The 19,724-nt window shown below is 45.8% G+C and overlaps 1 protein-coding gene across 1 annotated transcript; it reads right to left on the bottom strand.

Moving 5' to 3' along the window:
- Positions 1-917: 917 nt before the first annotated feature.
- On the bottom strand, positions 918-1,913 carry LOC127329255 (probable carboxylesterase 5). Its single transcript, XM_051355789.2, has one exon. It carries the CDS (start codon positions 1,911-1,913, stop codon positions 918-920), a length of 996 nt encoding a protein of 331 aa, XP_051211749.1.
- Between the last annotated feature and the right edge of the window lie 17,811 nt (positions 1,914-19,724).

Genomic DNA, 19,724 nt, shown 5'->3' with positions numbered 1-19,724 from the left:
GTTATTGTCCAAGACAGTCTTGTTCGGCCTTTCATGAAGCAAACAAACTAGCCCGAAGGATGGTTCCTGACTTCTTTTCCTTGCTAGATCTAGATACCCTAGTATCAACACTTGGAAAAAATTAGTTATGCTTTACGTAACAAGTAATTCAACAACAAAAAGGTGTCTTTTTCTTTGACAATGCGGCCATCTCCTATGGTGACGATGTTAGCCGCATAGGAAAAATATATGCCCTCCTTATATGAATCAATGGGTACATTAGGTATTTACGTTTATTTAAATGTGCAATACTATGTACAAAAGAATTTGAAAAGGTATGGAAGAAAGCTTCTTAATGCAAAATCTGCCTTCGTGCTGACATGTGGCTTATCCCTTTGATACAAGACTGTGATCTATTGTTTCAACCTTTGACCACAGTGGTCTCCTCTAGGCGCAAGGTGGAGTAACCAAAGGAGGGTGTATGGGATAGCTATGATAGCTATGATAGAAGGGGCTTCATGTTCTCACTTCTATTTGTCTGTGATTTTTCTTCTAAATAAAATCCTTGTTCTCTCAATGAGGTTCAATTGCTTTGACGAGTGATTCTGATATCCAGAATTGACACAAGGATGATCAGTGCCAATCCAAGCTTTGTCTAGATCGTTCCATGGTATCCATGGCCACCTTATACTTAAGACTCTAGAAACTTGCGTCCCACCTTGTAAATAAATCAACCAACCATCTTACTAATTCTAATGCAAGTTCGATCCATAGTAGGTGCCATGGATTTAGTTCAAATTCGATTAAAAATGAAGAAAAAACCCGACACTTATTATGATTAAGCAAAAAACCAAAAGCACAAAATACACTATGCAGTTGTATTATTCGACATCTTCTTTCATGGGTGCGGTTATTGTCTTTCAGGCCGTCTATATGGATCAAATCTTGGATATGCCCCTAATGGGCTGGTTTATGAATTGCACTATACTCTCCATGAGCTTGTGGCTGGTCGCGCGCTGCGGCCTGTAGAGGTGGAAACAATGGTCCTCGCCCTCCAGCTCCACCAGCGTCACGCTCCCCTTCCACGCGCCGTCGCGCATGCGGGCAGCCAGCCGGCGCGCGCGGTGCCGAAATATGTCCTTCCCTGCCAGCGCCACCAGCGCGCGCCGGCACTTGAGCGACGCGATCTCCTCGTCCGGAGGGTCGATCCGAGGGTCGTCGTTGCCTGCCTGGCCCGCCGTCACGAACGGCCAGAGCTTCTCCACGAGGTCCGGCGGGAACACCGCCACGCCGTCCCAGGCTTCCTCGGCCGGCAGCCGCTCACCTCCCCACAAGTAGGGCTGCACCATGATGACGCCCTCGACGTCCACGGAGTTGCCATCGTCGCGGCTGGCGCGCACGGCCGTGTGGTAGGCGATGTTGCCACCGACGCTGTCGCCGGCGAGGAACACGCGCCTGTGGTCCGCGTGCGCAGAGATCCAGGGGTCCGAGAGCGCAGCAGTGGTCACCACCCACCGGAGCGCGGCCCACGCGTCGTCGTAGGCCGCCGGTATGGGGTGCTCCGGCGCTAGACGGTACTCCACGGACACGACGAGCGCGCCGGCGCGGGCTGCGAGGGAGGCGGCGTAGCGATGGTACGTCCGGGAGAAGGCACTGTCCGTGCAGAAACAGCCGCCATGAATGTAAAGAACAACGGGAAGCCTCCTGCCGGTTGCGGCAGCACCGGAGGGCAGGAACACGCGCGCCGACACGCCGGTGGCGTGGTCGACGACGACGTCCCGGCTGGCGACCCCGTCGCCGCCGGCCGGGTCGGCGGACGCTGGCACGAAAGAGCTGCGGACGAACCGCTCGATACGGCCGTCTTCGTACCTGCGTATGAAAGGGTAGATGTCCACGGCGACGTTGGCGCCGAATGCGTTCTTGTTTGCATGCATGCTCTATCCTGTGCAACCGATGTTGTTCCTCTCTATTTTAGTGGCTACTGGCTGCTGCTGCTAGGTTTTATATATAGCAGCAAAAAAAAAATAGAACTATATAGCAGCAATTTACTACTCTACATCGAGGCAAATTTTATTTTGCAATGTCCACACTCGCTTGGAACCGCAGCCGACCAAACGCATAGTGGAGAACTTCCCCTAGGCCCGAGGCTAAATAGCTGTTGCACCTTCTTGTTAGTACATGGGTACACTAATTGTAGAAATTCTTCATATGTTGTCTGGACTCTGACAATCGCTGTCTGCGCTAATTACAGTCATCATAGAGCAAGTTTGCTAACATCTGATCTTTGTTTTTTAACAAAAGTTTGCTAGCATACTATTGGAGGCATCGCTTGTACGTGGAGAAAAGATCAACAGGTACAAGATAAGATGCTGACCCGGCCTTGCTGCATAAGAAAATCGGATTTGCTAGTCCTACACCATTCGATTACATCATAATCTGTGTATACGAGTTGCGAGCTGAATAGCAACCGAGTTTTTGATTAGTTGGAATTGGAAGTGGAGATGCAACTAAGAAAAATGTTCCGGGCCATTAAATTTGCTTAGTTATTTGTGCTAGTCACTAGTTACGGCATGAGTTGCAACTGAGATTTGATGGCATCATCTGAGTGAGAGTTAAGTTAATTTTGTGTCGACCGAGAACTCGCTACAACCTTAAAATTGAGTGTATACCTAAATATTTATTCAGTGAGAGGCGGCATCCCCAACGACAGTGAGGCGTATGTGGTGGCTTCGTCAATTTCAAGATCTTTTCGAGAATACACCCTGGAAGGTGTACTAATCATATAGAAGAAAGGGCAAGAAAGCCCGAACCACGAGCGCTACTGCCAACAGGGGTGGCAGCTCCCCTACAAAAATGAAAGCCTAATCTCCGTCCCGCCACGAAAAAGGAAAGCCTTGGTCGCGTCCACTCTCTGTAGCCACGCCCACCGGCAACGTAGCGCCAGGTTGAGGAACTGAAGGTTGGGAAGGCCCAGACCCCCACATGATTTAGGAGAGGTCACCTTGTCCCAGGCCACCAGGCAGTGGCCGCCACTCACGTCCGCCCTAGCCTTCCACATGAAGCCCCGGCAAATCTTCCTGAGAGCCTACATCGTCTTGGGGGGATGTCCAGCGACATCATCGCGTGAACCGGAATGGCGCTGAGGGTGGTCTGCACCAGAATCATCCGCCCCCCACGGTTGAGCAACCGGGCACTCCACAGGGGCAGCCGGCTTGCTGCCCTTTCCACCACGGGTTGCAACTGAGCCGCGGTAACCTTGCGCAGCCCAAGGGGTAGGCCCAGATACTTGCAGGGCCAACCCTCTACCGAGCACTGCAAAATCGACTGAGCCAACTCCACTTGCTCCACGGTGCAACGAATAGGGTGGAGGGAGCACTTGGTTCGGTTGGTCCTCCCCGAAGTCCTCCACCACCGCTGCACAGGCCAGCAAATCCGCCCTCTCTGGTTTGATGAAGGTCACCACGTTGTCCGCGTACATAGAGGTACGGTGGAGGAGAACACGTGGGGCGAGCCGCGAAAGCAACCCCTCAGAAGTGGCCTTTTGAAGGAGGAGGTGAAGTGCCTCCATCACCGAATCGAAGAGCAGGGGGGAGAGGGGATCCCCTTGCCGCAGTCCACGCCTGTTGTAGATCAAGTCACCGCGGCACCATTCACCAGGACCCTGGTAGAAGCCGTGCTAAGTAACCCCACCACCATCGCAGTCCAACGTGGGCCAAACCCCAGCTTGATCATAATCTGAAGGAGAAAGGCCCAATCCACAGTGTCAAAGGCCTTGGTGATATCCAACTTGAACATCAAGGCCGGTGATTTGAGGGCGTTCAGCCGCCTCGCTGTGCACTGGACCAACTGGAAGTTGTCATGCAGGCATCTACCTCTGATGAACGCGCTTTGGTGAGGCCCGATGAGCTGCGGCATACGCGGCGCCAGGCGCACCGAGAGGACCTTCGCCAATAACTTGGCCACACTGTGAATGAGGCTGATCGGCCTGAAGTCTTTAACCTCCACCGCCTCGGCGTGCTTGGGGAGTAGCGTGATCAACGCCTGATTATCCACTTGTAGCCCACGGTAGTCCCCAAGCCACATGGCCTGGAAGGCGTCCATCACATCATGCTTGATGATCTCCCAACATGACGTGTAGAATCGGCCAGTGAAGCCGTCGGGCCCGGGCGCCTTGTCAGGCTCCTGAGCCTTGACCACGTTCCACACCTCCTCCTCCGAGAAGGGAGCGTCCAACTCCACAAGGTCGTGCGACCGCATGCCCAAGTAATCGAGGTCGAGGGAGAAATCGCGATCAGGGGAGGAGCCAAGTAATTGCTCATAGAAGGAGTCCGCCGCCTTGGCCTTGCCCTCCTGATCCGTCACAAGAGACCCATCCCTTTTGAAGTGAGCGATGAAGTTTTTCCTCTGCCGATGGTTGGCGTGGAGATGGAAGAAGCGGGTGCACGCATCCCCCTCGCTCAACCACGTGATCCTGGATCGCTGGCGTGCGATCGTCCTCTCAAGCGATGCAAGACCCAACAACTTCCTCTTAAGGAGCTTCCGCAACCCACGCTCGCCGCGGGAAAGCGCCCGCGACTCCATAGCCACATCCAGTCGCAGGATCAACTCGTTCGCCACCAGAATCTGTAGCCTGACATTACCGATGAAGCGGTCGTTCCAGCTAGTCAAGGCCTTGGCGGTCGCGGACAGCTTGGCGGCCAAACGCTTGAAAGGGTTGGCCTCCACGGTCGTTGATGCCCACGCCGCCTCCACAATCTCCCGGAAACCCTCCGCCTTGGGCCAGAAGGCCTCGAAGCGGAAGCGCTTGCCCGTAGGCAAATCCGCCGCCAAGTTCAATAGGAGCGGGCAGTGGTCTGAGGTGGAAGAGCTCAGGGCCGAGAGGGTGGAGGAAGGGAAAGCAGCCTCCCAGTCCACAGTGGAGAAGACCCGATCTAACCACTCCAGGGTCGCGCGCTCCCTCTCATTAGACCACGTGTAGCGCCTCCCGTTGAGGTATAACTCCTTGAGCTCCAAATCGCCAAGCAGCCTACGAAACTTGCCCATCATGCGGCGGTTGAGGTTAGCATTGCTCTTATCCTGAGCATCCACGATGAGGTTGAAATCCCCTGCCACCGCCCACGGGCCAGAGTGGAGATCTCTAATGTCCCTAAGCTCTTGAAGGAAGAGCACTTTGTCGGGGTCGCTTTGTGGGCCATACACACCAGTGAACCATCATCCACTATCGCCCACCAGCTCAGTCTTCTGGAGGTGCTCATAAGTGTAAGATGTGCGTATATACATTCATAGAGGTAAGTGTATGCACGTGTATGTAAACGTCTATGTTTGTACTGTGTTTCTAAAAAATGGTTTTGTCTCCGAATCCTGATAAATAAAGCACAAGCACAAAAGGTCTCACAGTGTGCGCGATTCACCCCCCCCCCCCCATCTCTCACGTTTTTTGTGGAGTTCTAATCTTCTAGACAGTTTACGGATCCTGCAACTACACTGCCTTGACATCCATGTGTAGGGATTCGTTGCATAGAAAACAAAAAAATTCCTACCGCGAACACGCAATCCAAGCCAAGATGCAATCTAGAAGACGGTAGCAACGAGGGGATTATCGAGTCTCACCCTTGAAGAGATTCCAAAGCCTACAAGATGAGGCTCTTGTTGCTGCGGTAGACGTTCACTTGCCGCTTGCAAAAGCGCGTAGAAGATCTTGATCACGGCGCCACGAACGGGCAGCACCTCCGTACTCGGTCACACGTTCGGTTGTTAATGAAGACGACGTCCACCTCCCCGTTCCAGCGGGCAGCGGAAGTAGTAGCTCCTCTTGAATCCAACAGCACGACGGCGTGGTGTCGGTGGTGGTGGAGAAATCCGGCGGAGCTTCGCTAAGCGTGCGGGAAGCTGAGGAGCGGGGCGGCTAGGGTTTGGGGAGAGGGGGGCGCCGGCCACTAAGGGGTGCGGCCACCTTGGTGTTTCTTGGGGTGGCCGGCCCCCTCCCCTTGTCCCTCATTATATAGGTGGAAGCCCCAAGTGTTGGACTACAAGTCTCCGAATAAGACCCGAACCCAAAACCTTCCATGTGATAGGGAAACCTACCCAAGGTGGGAATCCCACTTGGGGTGGGATTCCCCCCTTCCATGTGGGGGGGTGGCCGGCACCCATAGGGGGAGTCCACTTGGGACTCCTCCCCCTCTAGGGTTGGCCGGCCATGGAGGTGGAGTCCCTTTGGGACTCCGCCTTCCATAGTGGTTTCTTCCGGACTTTTCTAGAACCTTCTAGAACCTTCCATAGAACCTTCCGGGTCATTTTAAATCTCATAAAATGACTTCCTATATATGAATCTTATTCTCCGGACCATTCTGGAACTCCTCGTGATGTCCGGGATCTCATCCGGGACTCCGAACAAATATTCGAACTCCATTCCATATTCAAGTTCTACCATTTCAACATCCAACTTTAAGTGTGTCACCCTACGGTTCGCGAACTATGCGGACATGGTTGAGTACTCACTCCGACCAATAACCAATAGTGGGATCTGGAGATCCATAATGGCTCCCACATATTCAACGATGACTTTAGTGATCGAATGAACCATTCACATACGATACCAATTCCCTTTGTCACGCGATATTTTACTTGTCCGAGGTTTGATCATCGGTATCACTTCATACCTTGTTCAACCTCGTCTCCTGACAAGTACTCTTTACTCGTACCGTGGTATGTGGTCTCTTATGAACTTATTCATATGCTTGCAGGACCTTAGACGACATTCCACCGAGAGGGCCCAGAGTATATCTATCCGTCATCGGGATGGACAAATCCCACTGTTGATCCATATGCCTCAACTCATACTTTCCGGATACTTAATCCCACCTTTATAACCACCCATTTACGCAGTGGCGTTTGGTGTAATCAAAGTACCTTTCCTGTATAAGTGATTTACATGATCTCATGGTCATAAGGACTAGGTAACTATGTATCGAAAGCTTATAGAAAATAACTTAATGACGTGATCTTATGCTATGCTTAATTGGGTGTGTCCATTATATCATTCATATAATGACATAACCTTGTTATTAATAACATCCAATGTTTATGATTATGAAACTAATCATCCATTAATCAACAAGCTAGTTAAGAGGCATACTAGGGACTCTTGTTGTTTACATATCACACATGTATCAATGTTTCGGTTAATACAATTATAGCATGGTATATAAACATTTATCATAAACATAAAGATATATAATAACCACTTTATTATTGCCTCTAGGGCATATCTCCTTCAGTCTCCCACTTGCACTAGAGTCAATAATCTAGATTACATTGTAATATACCTAACACCCATGGCATTCTGGTGTTGGTCATGCTTTGCCCTAGGGAGAGCTTTAGTCAACGGATCTGCTACATTCAGATCAGTGTGTACTTTGCAAATCTTTACTTCTCCATCTTCGATGTACTCGCGAATCGAGTGGTAACGCAGCTTGATATGCTTCAGCCTCTTGTGTGACCTTGGTTCTTGTGCATTGGCGATGGCACCCATGTTATCACAGTAAATGATTAATGGGTCCAATGCACTAGGAACCACACCGAGCTCTACAATGAACCTCTTAATCCATACCGCTTCAGATGAAGCCTCTGAAGCTGCTATGTACTCTGATTCTGTTGAAGACTTCGCCAGCATGCACTGCTTCGAGCTTGCCCAGCTTACTGCAGCACCATTCAATATAAACACGTACCCAGACTGTGACTTATAGTCATCAGGATCAGTGTTCCAACTTGCATCGGTGTAACCGCTTACAACGAGCTCTTGGTCACCTCCATAACAAAGAAACATATCCTTAGTTCTTTTCAAGTACTTCAGGATATTCTTGACCGCTGTCCAGTGTTCCATTCCTGGATCACTTTGATATCTGCTAGTCAAACTAACAGCATGCGCTATATCCGGTCTAGTACATAGCATGGCATACATGATAGATCCTACTGCCGAGGCATAGGGGATATTACTCATCCTTTCTCTTTCTTCTGCCGTAGCCGGTCCTTGAGTCTTACTCAAGACTTTGCCTGGTAACATAGGTAAGAACCCTTTCTTACTTTCGTCCATTCTAAACTTCTTTAGAATCTTGTCCAGATATGTACTCTGTGATAGCCCTATTAGGCGTCTTGATCTATCTCTATAAATCTTGATGCCTAATATATACGATGCTTCACCAAGGTCTTTCATTGAAAAACTATTATACCAATAACGTTTTACCAATCTTAATAGTTCTATATCATTCCCAATCAATAATATGTCATCTACATATAATATCAGGAATGCTACAGAGCTCCCACTCACTTTCTTGTAAATACAGGCCTCTCCATGACACTGTATAAACCCGAAGTCTTTGATCACCTTATCAAAGCGTCGGTTCCAACTTCTTGATGCTTGCTTCAGTCCATAGATTGAACGCTGAAGTTTGCATACTTTGTCAGCATTTTTAGGATCGACAAAACCTTTGGGTTGTACCATATACAACTCTTCCTCAATGTCTCCATTAAGGAACGCCGTTTTGACATCCATCTGCCAAATCTCATAATCGAAAAATGCAGCTATTGCTAACAAAATCCTCACAGATTTTAGCTTCGCTACAGGTGAGAAAGTCTCATCGTAGTCAACTCCTTGAATTTGTCGGAAACCCTTTGCGACAAGTCGAGCTTTATAGACAGTAATATTACCATCAGCATCTGTTTTTCTTTTGAAAATCCATTTATTCTCGACAGCCTTTCGGCTATCAGGTAAGTCTACCAAAGTCCATACTTTGTTATCATACATGGATCCCATTTCGGATTTCATGGCTTCTTGCCATTTGTTGGAATCTGGGCTCATCATCGCTTCTTCATACGTCGCAGGGTCCTCATCATTGTTATCCACAATCATGATATTTAGACAAGGATCATACCAATCAGGAGTGGCACGTTCCCTTGTCGATCTGCGAGGTTCAGTAGTTTCCTCGTTCTAAGTTTCATGATCATTATCATTAGCTTCCTCTGTTGCCGGTGCAGGCGGTACAGGAACAATTTCCGGTACTGCGCTACTCTGATCAATGAGTATAGATTCATCAATCTCATCGAGTTCTACTTTTCTTCCAGTCACTTCTTTAGTGAGAAATTCTTTCTCAAGAAAGGTTCCGTTCTTAGCAACAAAGATTTTGCCTTCGGATTTGTGATAGAAAGTGTACCCTATAGTTTCCTTAGGGTATCCTATGAAGACGCATTTCTCTGCTTTGGGTTCTAGCTTGTCCGGTTGTAACTTCTTTACATAGGCTTCGCAACCCCAAACTTTAAGGAACGACAGCTTAGGTTTCTTATTAAACCATAATTCATACAGTGTCGTTTCTACGGATTTTTATGGTGCTCTATTTAAAGTGAATGCGGCTGTCTCTAATGCATAACTCCAAAATGATAACGGCAAATCAGTAAGAGACATCATAGAACGAACCATATCTAAGAGAGTTCGACTACGACGTTCGGACACACCGTTTCGTTGTGGTGTTCCCGGCGGTGTCAATTATGAAAGTATTCCGCATTTCTTTAAATGCATGCCAAACTCATAACTCAGATATTCACCTCCACGATCAGATCGTAGAAATTTAATCTTCTTGTTACGTTGATTTTCTACTTCACTTTGGAATTCCTTAAACTTCTCGAAAGTTTCGGATTTATGTTTCATGAAATAGATATACCCATATCTACTCAGATCATCTGTGAAGGTTAGAACATAACGATAACCACCGCGCGATGCTACGCTCATTGGTCCGCACACATCGGTATGTATGATTTCCAATAAGTCAGTAGCTCGCTCCATCATACCAGAAAATGGAGTCTTAGTCATTTTTCCCATTAGACATGCTTCGCATCTATCAAGTGACTCAAAGTCAAGTGATTCAAGTAATCCATCGATATGGAGTTTCTTCATGCGTTTCACTCCAATATGACCAAGGCAGCGATTGCCACATATAAGTAGAATTATCATTCAATTTAATTCGCTTAGCATCAATGTTATGTATATGCGTATCACTACTATCGAGATCTAACGAGAAATAAGCCATTCTTTTCGTGCTCGACCATAAAAGATATTATTCATAAAAATAGAACAACCATTATTCTCAGACTTGAATGAATAACCGTCTTGCATTAAACAAGATCCAGATATAATGTTCATGCTCAACGCGGGTACAAAATAACAATTATTTAGGCTTAAAACTAATCCCGAAGGTAGATGTAGAGGAAGTGTGCCGACAGCGATCACATCGACTTTGGATCCGTTTCCAACGCGCATCGTCACTTCATCTTTCAGTAGTCTTCGTTTATTCTTTAGTTCCTGTTTCGAGTTACAAATATGAGCAACCGAACCAGTATCAAATACCCAGGTACTAGAACGAGAACCAGTGAGATAAACATCTATAACATGTATATCAAATATACCTTCTTTCTTCTTCTTGACAAGGCCGCTCTTCAGATCAGCCAGATACTTGGAGCAATTACGCTTCCAGTGTCCCTTCTCCTTGCAGTAATAGCACTCAGCATCAGGCTTAGGGCCATTCTTAGGTTTCATAGGAGGCGTGGCAGCTTTCTTGCCACCCTTCTTGAATTTTTCCTTAGACTTGCCCTGTTTCTTGAAACTGGTGGTCTTGTTGACCATCAACACTTGGTGCTCTTTCTTGATCTCAATCTCAGCAGCTTTTAGCATGCCAAAGAGTTCAGGTAACTCCTTGTTCATGTTATGTATATTGTAGTTCATCACAAAGTTCTTGTAACTTGGTGGCAGTGATTGAAGGACACGATTAATCCCCAGTCTGTTAGGAATCACTATTCCCAAGTCATGCACTGAGTTTCTTCGCATGCCCGGTCATGGCGAGTATGTGCTCACTAACGGAGCTGCCTTCTTCCATCATGCAGCTGAAGAAATGTTTCGATGCTTCATAGCATTCCACGGCCACATGAGTCTCAAAAATAGCTTTCAGCTCTTTCATCAACTCATGAGGATCGTGGTGCTCAAAACGTTTTTGAAGATCGGATTCCAGACTGCACAGGATGGCACACTGAACTTGAGAGTACCGAGTTTTCCGAGTCTCGTAAACAGCTTTTACTTCATCGGTTTCAGTTTCTGCAGGAGGGTCACCTAGCGGTGCATCAAGCACATATTGCAGATTTCCGCCAGAGAGGAAGATCCTCACATGACGGAACCAGTCGGTGAAGTTGCTACCGTTGCTCTTAAGCTTTTCTTTCTCTAGGAACTGGTTAAAATTGATTGGGGACGCCATCTCTACAACATATATTTGCAAAAGTTTAGACTAAGTTTATGACAAATTGAGTTCAAATTTTAATTCAACATAATTAAAAATCTAGGTGAACTCCCACTCAAAACAATATCCCTCGCATTGTCTTAGTGATCACACGAACCAAATCCACCGCACCTAAGTCCGATCATCACGAGACAAGGTGTGATTTCAATGGCGAACACTCAAAGTGTTCATCATATCAACCATATGATTCATGCTCTACCTTTCGGTATCACGTGTTCCGAGACCATGTCTGTACATGCTAGGCTCGTCAAGGCCACCTTAGTATCCGCATGTGCAAAACTGTCTTGCACCCGTTGTATGCACTTGTTGATTCTATCACACCCGATCATCACGAGATGCTTCAAAACGACAAGTCTTGGCAACGGTGCTACTAAGGATGAACACTTTATTATCTTGAGATTTTAGTGAGGGATCATCTTATAATGCTACCGTCGCGATCTAAGCAAAATAAGATGCATAAAAGGATTAACATCGCATGCAATTTATATGTGATATGATATGGCCCTTTTGTCTTTGCGCCTTTGATCTTCATCTCCAAAGCACGGACATGATCTCCATCATCTTCGGGCATGATCTCCATCATCGTCGGCGTAGCGTCAAGGTCAATGGCGCCGTCTTCATGATTATCCTCCATGTAGCAACTATTACAACTACTTTGAAATACTACTCAACATGAAATTTAAAGACAACCATAAGGCTCCTGCCGGTTGCCACAATACAATAATGATCATCTCATACATATTCATCATCACATTATGGCCATATCACATCACCAAACCCTGCAAAAACAAGTTAGACGTCTCTAATTTGGTTTGCATATTTTACGTGGTTTAGGGTTTTCGATAGAGATCTAATCTACCTACGAACATGAACCACAACGTTGATACTAATGTTGTCAATAGAAGAGTAAATTGAATCTTCACTATAGTAGGAGAGACAGACACCCGCAAAGCCTCTTATGCAATACAAGTTGCACGTCGAACGAGGAACAAGTCTCATGAACGCGGTCATGTAAAGTTAGTCCGAGCCGCTTCATCCCACTATGCCACAAAGATGCAAAGTACTCAACTAAAGATAACAAGAGCATCAACGCCCACAAAACCATTGTGTTCTACTCGTGCAACAATATATGCATAGACACGGCTCTGATACCACTATAGGGATTCGTTGCATAGAAAACAAAAAATTTCCTACCGCAAACACGCAATCCAAGCCAAGATGCAATCTAGAAGACGGTAGCAACGAGGGGATTATCGAGTCTCACCCTTGAAGAGATTCCAAAGCCTACAAGATGAGACTCTTGTTGCTGCGGTAGACGTTCACTTGCCGCTTGCAAAAGCGCGTAGAAGATCTTGATCACGGCGCCACGAACGGGCAGCACCTCCGTACTCGATCACACGTTCGGTTGTTGATGAAGACGACGTCCACCTCCCCGTTCCAGCGGGCAGCGGAAGTAGTAGCTCCTCTTGAATCCAACAGCATGACGGCGTGGTGTCGGTGGTGGTGGAGAAATCCGGCGGAGCTTCGCTAAGTGTGCGGGAAGTGGAGGAGCGGGGCGGCTAGGGTTTGGGGAGAGGGGGGCGCCGGCCACTAAGGGGTGCGGCCACCTTGGTGGTTCTTGGGGTGGCCGGCCCCCTCCCCTTGTCCCTCATTATATAGGTGGAAGCCCCAAGTGTTGGACTACAAGTCTCCGAATAAGACCCGAACCCAAAACCTTCCATGTGATAGGGAAACCTACCCAAGGTGGGAATCCCACTTGGGGTGGGATTCCCCCCTTCCATGTGGGGGGGTGGCCGGCCCCCATAGGGGGAGTCCACTTGGGACTCCTCCCCCTCTAGGGTTGGCCGGCCATGGAGGTGGAGTCCCTTTGGGACTCCGCCTTCCATAGTGGTTTCTTCCGGACTTTTCTAGAACCTTCTAGAACCTTCCATAGAACCTTCCGGATCATTTTAAATATCATAAAATGACTTCCTATATATGAATCTTATTCTCCGGACCATTCTGGAACTCCTCGTGATGTCCGGGATCTCATCCGGGACTCCGAACAAATATTCGAACTCCATTCCATATTCAAGTTCTACCATTTCAACATCCAACTTTAAGTGTGTCACCCTACGGTTCGCGAACTATGCGGACATGGTTGAGTACTCACTCCGACCAATAACCAATAGTGGGATCTGGAGATCCATAATGGCTCCCACATATTCAACGATGACTTTAGTGATCGAATGAACCATTCACATACGATACCAATTCCCTTTGTCACGCGATATTTTACTTGTCCGAGGTTTGATCATCGGTATCACTTCATACCTTGTTCAACCTCGTCTCCTGACAAGTACTCTTTACTCGTACCGTGGTATGTGGTCTCTTATGAACTTATTCATATGCTTGCAAGACATTAGACGATATTCCACCGAGAGGGCCCAGAGTATATCTATCCGTCATCGGGATGGACAAATCCCACTGTTGATCCATATGCCTCAACTCATACTTTCCGGATACTTAATCCCACCTTTATAACCACCCATTTACGCAGTGGCGTTTGGTGTAATCAAAGTACCTTTCCGGTATAAGTGATTTACATGATCTCATGGTCATAAGGACTAGGTAACTATGTATCGAAAGCTTATAGCAAATAACTTAATGACGTGATCTTATGCTATGCTTAATTGGGTGTGTCCATTATATCATTCATATAATGACATAACCTTGTTATTAATAACATCCAATGTTTATGATTATGAAACTAATCATCCATTAATCAACAAGCTAGTTAAGAGGCATACTAGGGACTCTTTGTTGTTTACATATCACACATGTATCAATGTTTCGGTTAATACAATTATAGCATGGTATATAAACATTTATCATAAACATAAAGATATATAATAACCACTTTATTATTGCCTCTAGGGCATATCTCCTTCACCATGATCTTGAACCCGCAGAGCAGTATATGCCACCACGGTGATTCCTGGAATGGACGGAGGAGGCCGGAGCTTGACCAAGGTCCACCTGGCCTAGATCCATCCATCACACGAGGGGAAGGGGTGTGGCAATTAGCCCTATCTCAAGAGCTTGCCTTCCCGCCAAAATGGCCATCCAAGTTTTGGATGTTGTCTTTGGCGGATTAGCCGTCATAAAATCACTATTCAGGTAATATCTCCCTCGAATAACTTGGGCACATAGAGGTTGTGGGCGTGTGCGGAGTTGCTACAATTTCTTCCCAAGAAGCCCCAAGTTAAACATAAGTAAATCACGAAACCCATACCTCCAATCATCTTAGGTTTTGCAATCTTATCCCATGCTAGCTAATTGAATGAGGTGCAGCTGATCATTAATGATCTGAATGTGGAACATGCGGTGACTGATACAAGGATCTTTCCATGGGGGAATAATTCCTATACTTCTACAAAATTCTACAAGTTTATCTTTGGTGCTCTTCCTGAAGACCCAGCTCTCAAAGCGATTTGGAAATCAAAATGTCTGCCTAAACTTAGAGTCTTTGCTTGGCTTCTCTTGATGGACAGACTGAACACAAAAGAATTGCTGCTATGTAAAAATTGGCAGATTGAGGGGGGGCTCTTTTGTGTGCTATGTTCACATCACTTTGAAGAAAGTAGTGATCATCTATTTTTTCAGTGCCCATTTGCTACCAGTTGTTGGGAGAAGATCAATATTCAGTGGGATAACTTGTTGGAAATCTCTAGCCGTTTCACCCAAGCTCGTCAAGCTTTCAGGGGCCCATGTTTCATTGAGATTGCCATATGCGCTGCCTAGAATATTTGGAAGGAAAGGAATGGATTCATATTTAGAAATGAAGCTCCTTCTCTAGCATGGTGGCAAGTAAGGTTTAAGAGTGACTTATCTCTACATCAATATAGAGTGAAGGTGGCTTTGGTTCAGCCCCTATTAGATTGGATATTTTCTTTCACAATCTAAAATGTATACTCTTTTGTATATCTCCCTCCACTTTTACCCCCCCTGATGTAACTCCCCCTGTGTGGGTCTGATGAGTGTTATATAATATAAAAAATATACCGTAGGGTTTTTTCCTTACGGTTTCATGGTAAAAAAAAAACAATCTTGCTTTTAATTCGATCACATATATACTCAAAATCATCACTTGTGAGACGACCCACAGCTATTGGCAATCCCAAATACTTTTCACTAAAAGCTTCAACCATAATAGAACTTCTTGGTTGACAGCTGCCCTTGTGTCGTCAATTATGAAAAGTAAAGAATAATAAATCTATTATATACTAATAGTACAATACATGGTTTGTCTAATAGAGACACCACATTAATTCACATCATCTAATAAAATTATAACCATTGGTTGTAGATTTTAATGGTTGAGATTTAAACTTAACAGGTAAACACAATACCTCATATAACGGGTACAAAATATGTTTCGGTCATGTTGTATGTGAAGGGACAACATAAAGTCGTACAAGCAAAGCGGTACTAAAGATTCTAGAAGGCCTTTAGTACCGGTTCTAGAAGGCCAAACCGGTACTAAAGATCTGGCACTAAATCCTTCCCCCCTTACGAACAGGTACTAAAGGTGCTTCCACGTGAGCACGGAGGAGCCCGCGGGGCTAGAGACCTCTATTTTTCGAACACGTACCGGTACTAAAGGGTACCGGTGCAACTTTTTATATCAATATTTTTTTAATCTATTTTTCACTCCCTCTTTTATCTATTTTTCGAATTATTTTCCACTTCCTATTTTTATCTATTTTTTCAGAATTTCTAATATTTTAGTTATTTGACAAGTTTAGTTTCTAACTACATTTATCTCTAGGCAAATTACTTACTCGTGGTCAAACTTCCCGCTTGGTCACCCATCCTCCCACTACTCCAGCACTAGCACGCTTAACTTCCGAGTTTCTTCCCATCTCAATTCCAAGTGCTTCGCGCATGTTATTGATAGTAGTATCATATCAATCCTATTAACATGTTGGTCATGATATCACACTTCTTTATTGTTTGAATTCCACATGATTAGTTTAATGAACAAAAGTAAAGATGTAAAACCAATATTGAATAAATAAATAAACAATAATTTTTAATTATTTTTACTTTTTAAATATATTTAAAATTTTAATTTTTATTGCAAAATCTAAAACTTGAAAAATTTAAATCTAAAAATTTACTAACCTTTATGGTTAAGTAATAGTAATCTTTATGCAGGAAGGAATTATTTATTTAAATTTAAAAAATAAAAAATATATATATAATCCTGAATTTCTGGCGAAAACTAAAATGTTCCTGCTTTCATATTTCCATTTAGAATTTTGAGAATCTAAAAAACCATCCGCCACAGCGACGACGACGCCCGCGACGAGGCTGTCGGTTGCAGCGCGGCGCCATCAACACACCCACAAGCCGCGACGACGACGTCCGCGACGAGGCTACCGACTGCAGCGCGGCGCCATCAACACACCCACAAGCCGTGAGGACCACGTCTGCGAGGAGGCTGCCGGGCGTGCAGCGCGGTGTCTTCAACACACCCACGAGCCGCGATGATGACGTCCATGACAAGGCTGTCGGCGTGTAGCGCGGCGCCATCAACACCACCACGAGCCGCGACGATGACGTCCGTGACGAGGCTGCCGGCGTGTAGCACGGCGCCATCAACACCACCACAAGCCGCGACGACGACGTCCGTGACGAGGCTGCCGGCGTGCAGCGTGGCGCCATCAACACCACCACAAGACGCGACGACGACGTCCGCGAGGAGGCTTTCGACGTGCAACGCGGCACCATCTTCACCATCCACAAGCCGCGACGACGACGTCCGCGAGGAGGCTGCCGACGTGCAGCGCGGCGCCATCTTCACCACCCGTGAGGCGTGTCGACGGCGACCTTGACGGGGCTACCGGCGTGCAGCGCGGTGCCATCTTGATCACCCGTGAGGCATGACGACCGCGACCTTGACGAGGCTGTCGGCGTGCAGCGCGACGCCATCTTTAACTCTACACCATGCCACTGACGACGACGTCGGGGCTGCCGGTGTACAGTCCGGCGCCATCCGCCATGGCGAGGACGATGCCGAGCTTGACGAGGCTGCCAGCATGCAGCGCGGCGCCATCTCCACGGCGTCCACGAGCCACGACGACTACCTTGACGAGGCTGCCGGCGTGCAGCGCGGTGCCATTTCCGCCACGAGCGATGACACCATCCTTGATGAGGCTGCCGAGGCGCATTGTGGCACCATCACCACCACGCATGCCAAGACGTATGTGCCGGCGCAGCACGGCGCCATCCACACCACTCACCAGGCGTGACGACGACTCCTGTGTCGGGGCTGACGGCGTGTAGCGCGGAGCCACCTCCACTCCGCGAGCCATGACAACGAAGTCAGTGTCGGGGCCGCGACGATCATTTTGATATATTATATGCTTTTTTCCGACGTCGTATGGAAAAGTTAATGCCATATTACCTTTTTCTAAACTTTTTATGCAAAAAAGTCGAAATTCAAATTTCTTAATTTCACCGAATAGTAGGTTGCATAACATAACATACAAGTGTATCTGAAAACATTCTATTTTTTGAATTTTCTATCATTTTCTTTTGTATTTTATAAAGGAAAAAAAGGTGATCCTCGTGGGGGGGTAGAGGTGTGTGGGGAGCAGAAAAACTTTAGTACCGGTTCGTGACACGAACTGGTACTAAAGGTCTACCCTTTAGTACCGGTTCGAACTGGTACTAAAGGTTTTCCGGCTGACGCCAGCCCTTTAGCACCGGTTCGTGACACGAACCGGTACTAAAGGTCCCGCACGAACCGTTATTAAAGGTTGCCGGCGCCCTGGGCAGTGAAACTGGTATTAATGCACCCTTTAGTACCTTTCGTAAGGAAACCGGTACTGGAGGGAAACCCTATTTTCTACTAGTAATACGAGGCTAATATGGACTTCGTCCATGTCAAAAAAATTTATGCTACACTAATTAGGATTTATGTCAGCTAAAATTCGTACTAGACTACAAGTGCTAAGTTATTTATTTATACTAAATAAAAAGTGTAAATTTAATTTTACTACAAAGTAAATATAAAAATAATTGAGTGGTGATTAAATTATTAATTCTATTATAAATGAAAAAATGTATACTAGAACCTCCGCCTCAAGTACGCATGTACTTAGCTCCAGCTATTTGATTGGGCGATAAAGTTGGAAGGAAATCACTTTGATTAAAATTATGAATGATTCTTCATCATAAATTTTGACAAAAAATAAGTAAAAGTTGGTGCTAATAGATAAATAATTGAGTCTTCAGAAATTCTACTATGAATTTTTTTTTTGAATATCTACTAATATAACATTAAGCATCTATTAAAATATACAAACGTATTCCAAAACCTTATCCCAGAACCATCGCCTCAAGTATGCACGTAAATTCACCACGTGTTGTCTGATTCGGCGCTAAAGTTGGAAGGAAACAAGGGAGATTGAAACTGTAGATGACTCTCCTTCTTAAATTATGGTAGAAAACAATTGAAAGTTCATCACTAACACTAACGAGAATGAATTTTATATGCGTCGGTGTTTTTGTCACCGTTGATTTATTACTTGAGATTCATGCTCGCCTTGGTAGATGGAAACGTAGTTTTTTCTCCTTCTTTCATCTGAATCACAAGGAAAAAAGAACGGTGTCGGAAACATCCATACCCATGCATGTAAGTACAAAAGTATTTAAACTAACACTAATTAAGTCTTGAGATATTCCGATGTCACCACAGGAAAATACTAACATCCAAATAACGACTATTCTTACATTAAATGTCTATTATACATGGTCACATATATATAATTGCATAGTTAATATCACAAAACATCACCAGGTATTCATGGAAGATACTAGTTATTATTTAGTCAACACGAAAATATAAATGTTACAACATATTTAAACACGTTGTTCCGACATTAGCCACACCGGTCTATGTCACTCGCATTTGAGATGTACACATTGAACCATACATCCTTTGATCAGATCATATAATTATCATAAATTGTGTAGATGAGTGGAGAGCTACTCACGAGCATTTTTTGTGAGGTACACAGGGAACAATGCTTTAAAATCGAAAGCTTGAAGCCTACCATGTGATAAATAAGTTTCAGAGTTTGTTGGTTATATTTTAGAATATATTTATTAAAAAGAATGCAATAATGATATATGGAACATGCTCACAATGAGCTTACGAGTTAGTGTTGGAAGATGAACTATACTTTTTTTTAGATAAAAAAGGGTGAAACCCCCAGGTTCCATTAAAATGCAACCAAAAGTCACAAGGATCCAGCGAGCTGTGAACTCAACAGTTAAGGCATAGTCTTAGAAACTAAAAAGAAAACTGGGAGGCACCATCTGGAGATAGCCACATGAGCATTACACATAACTGGGGGG

Source organism: Lolium perenne, chromosome 1 (genome assembly GCF_019359855.2).
Source record: "Lolium perenne isolate Kyuss_39 chromosome 1, Kyuss_2.0, whole genome shotgun sequence".
NCBI classification, from domain to species: domain Eukaryota; kingdom Viridiplantae; phylum Streptophyta; class Magnoliopsida; order Poales; family Poaceae; genus Lolium; species Lolium perenne.
Note: the sequence above shows the minus strand (reverse complement) of the source record. Positions and strands in the feature narration are given on the sequence as shown.

Excerpts from the sequence above, each read along its gene's own strand:
- LOC127329255 (XM_051355789.2), bottom strand. The coding sequence starts at position 1,913 with ATGCATGCAAACAAGAACGCATTCGGCGCCAACGTCGCCGTGGACATC.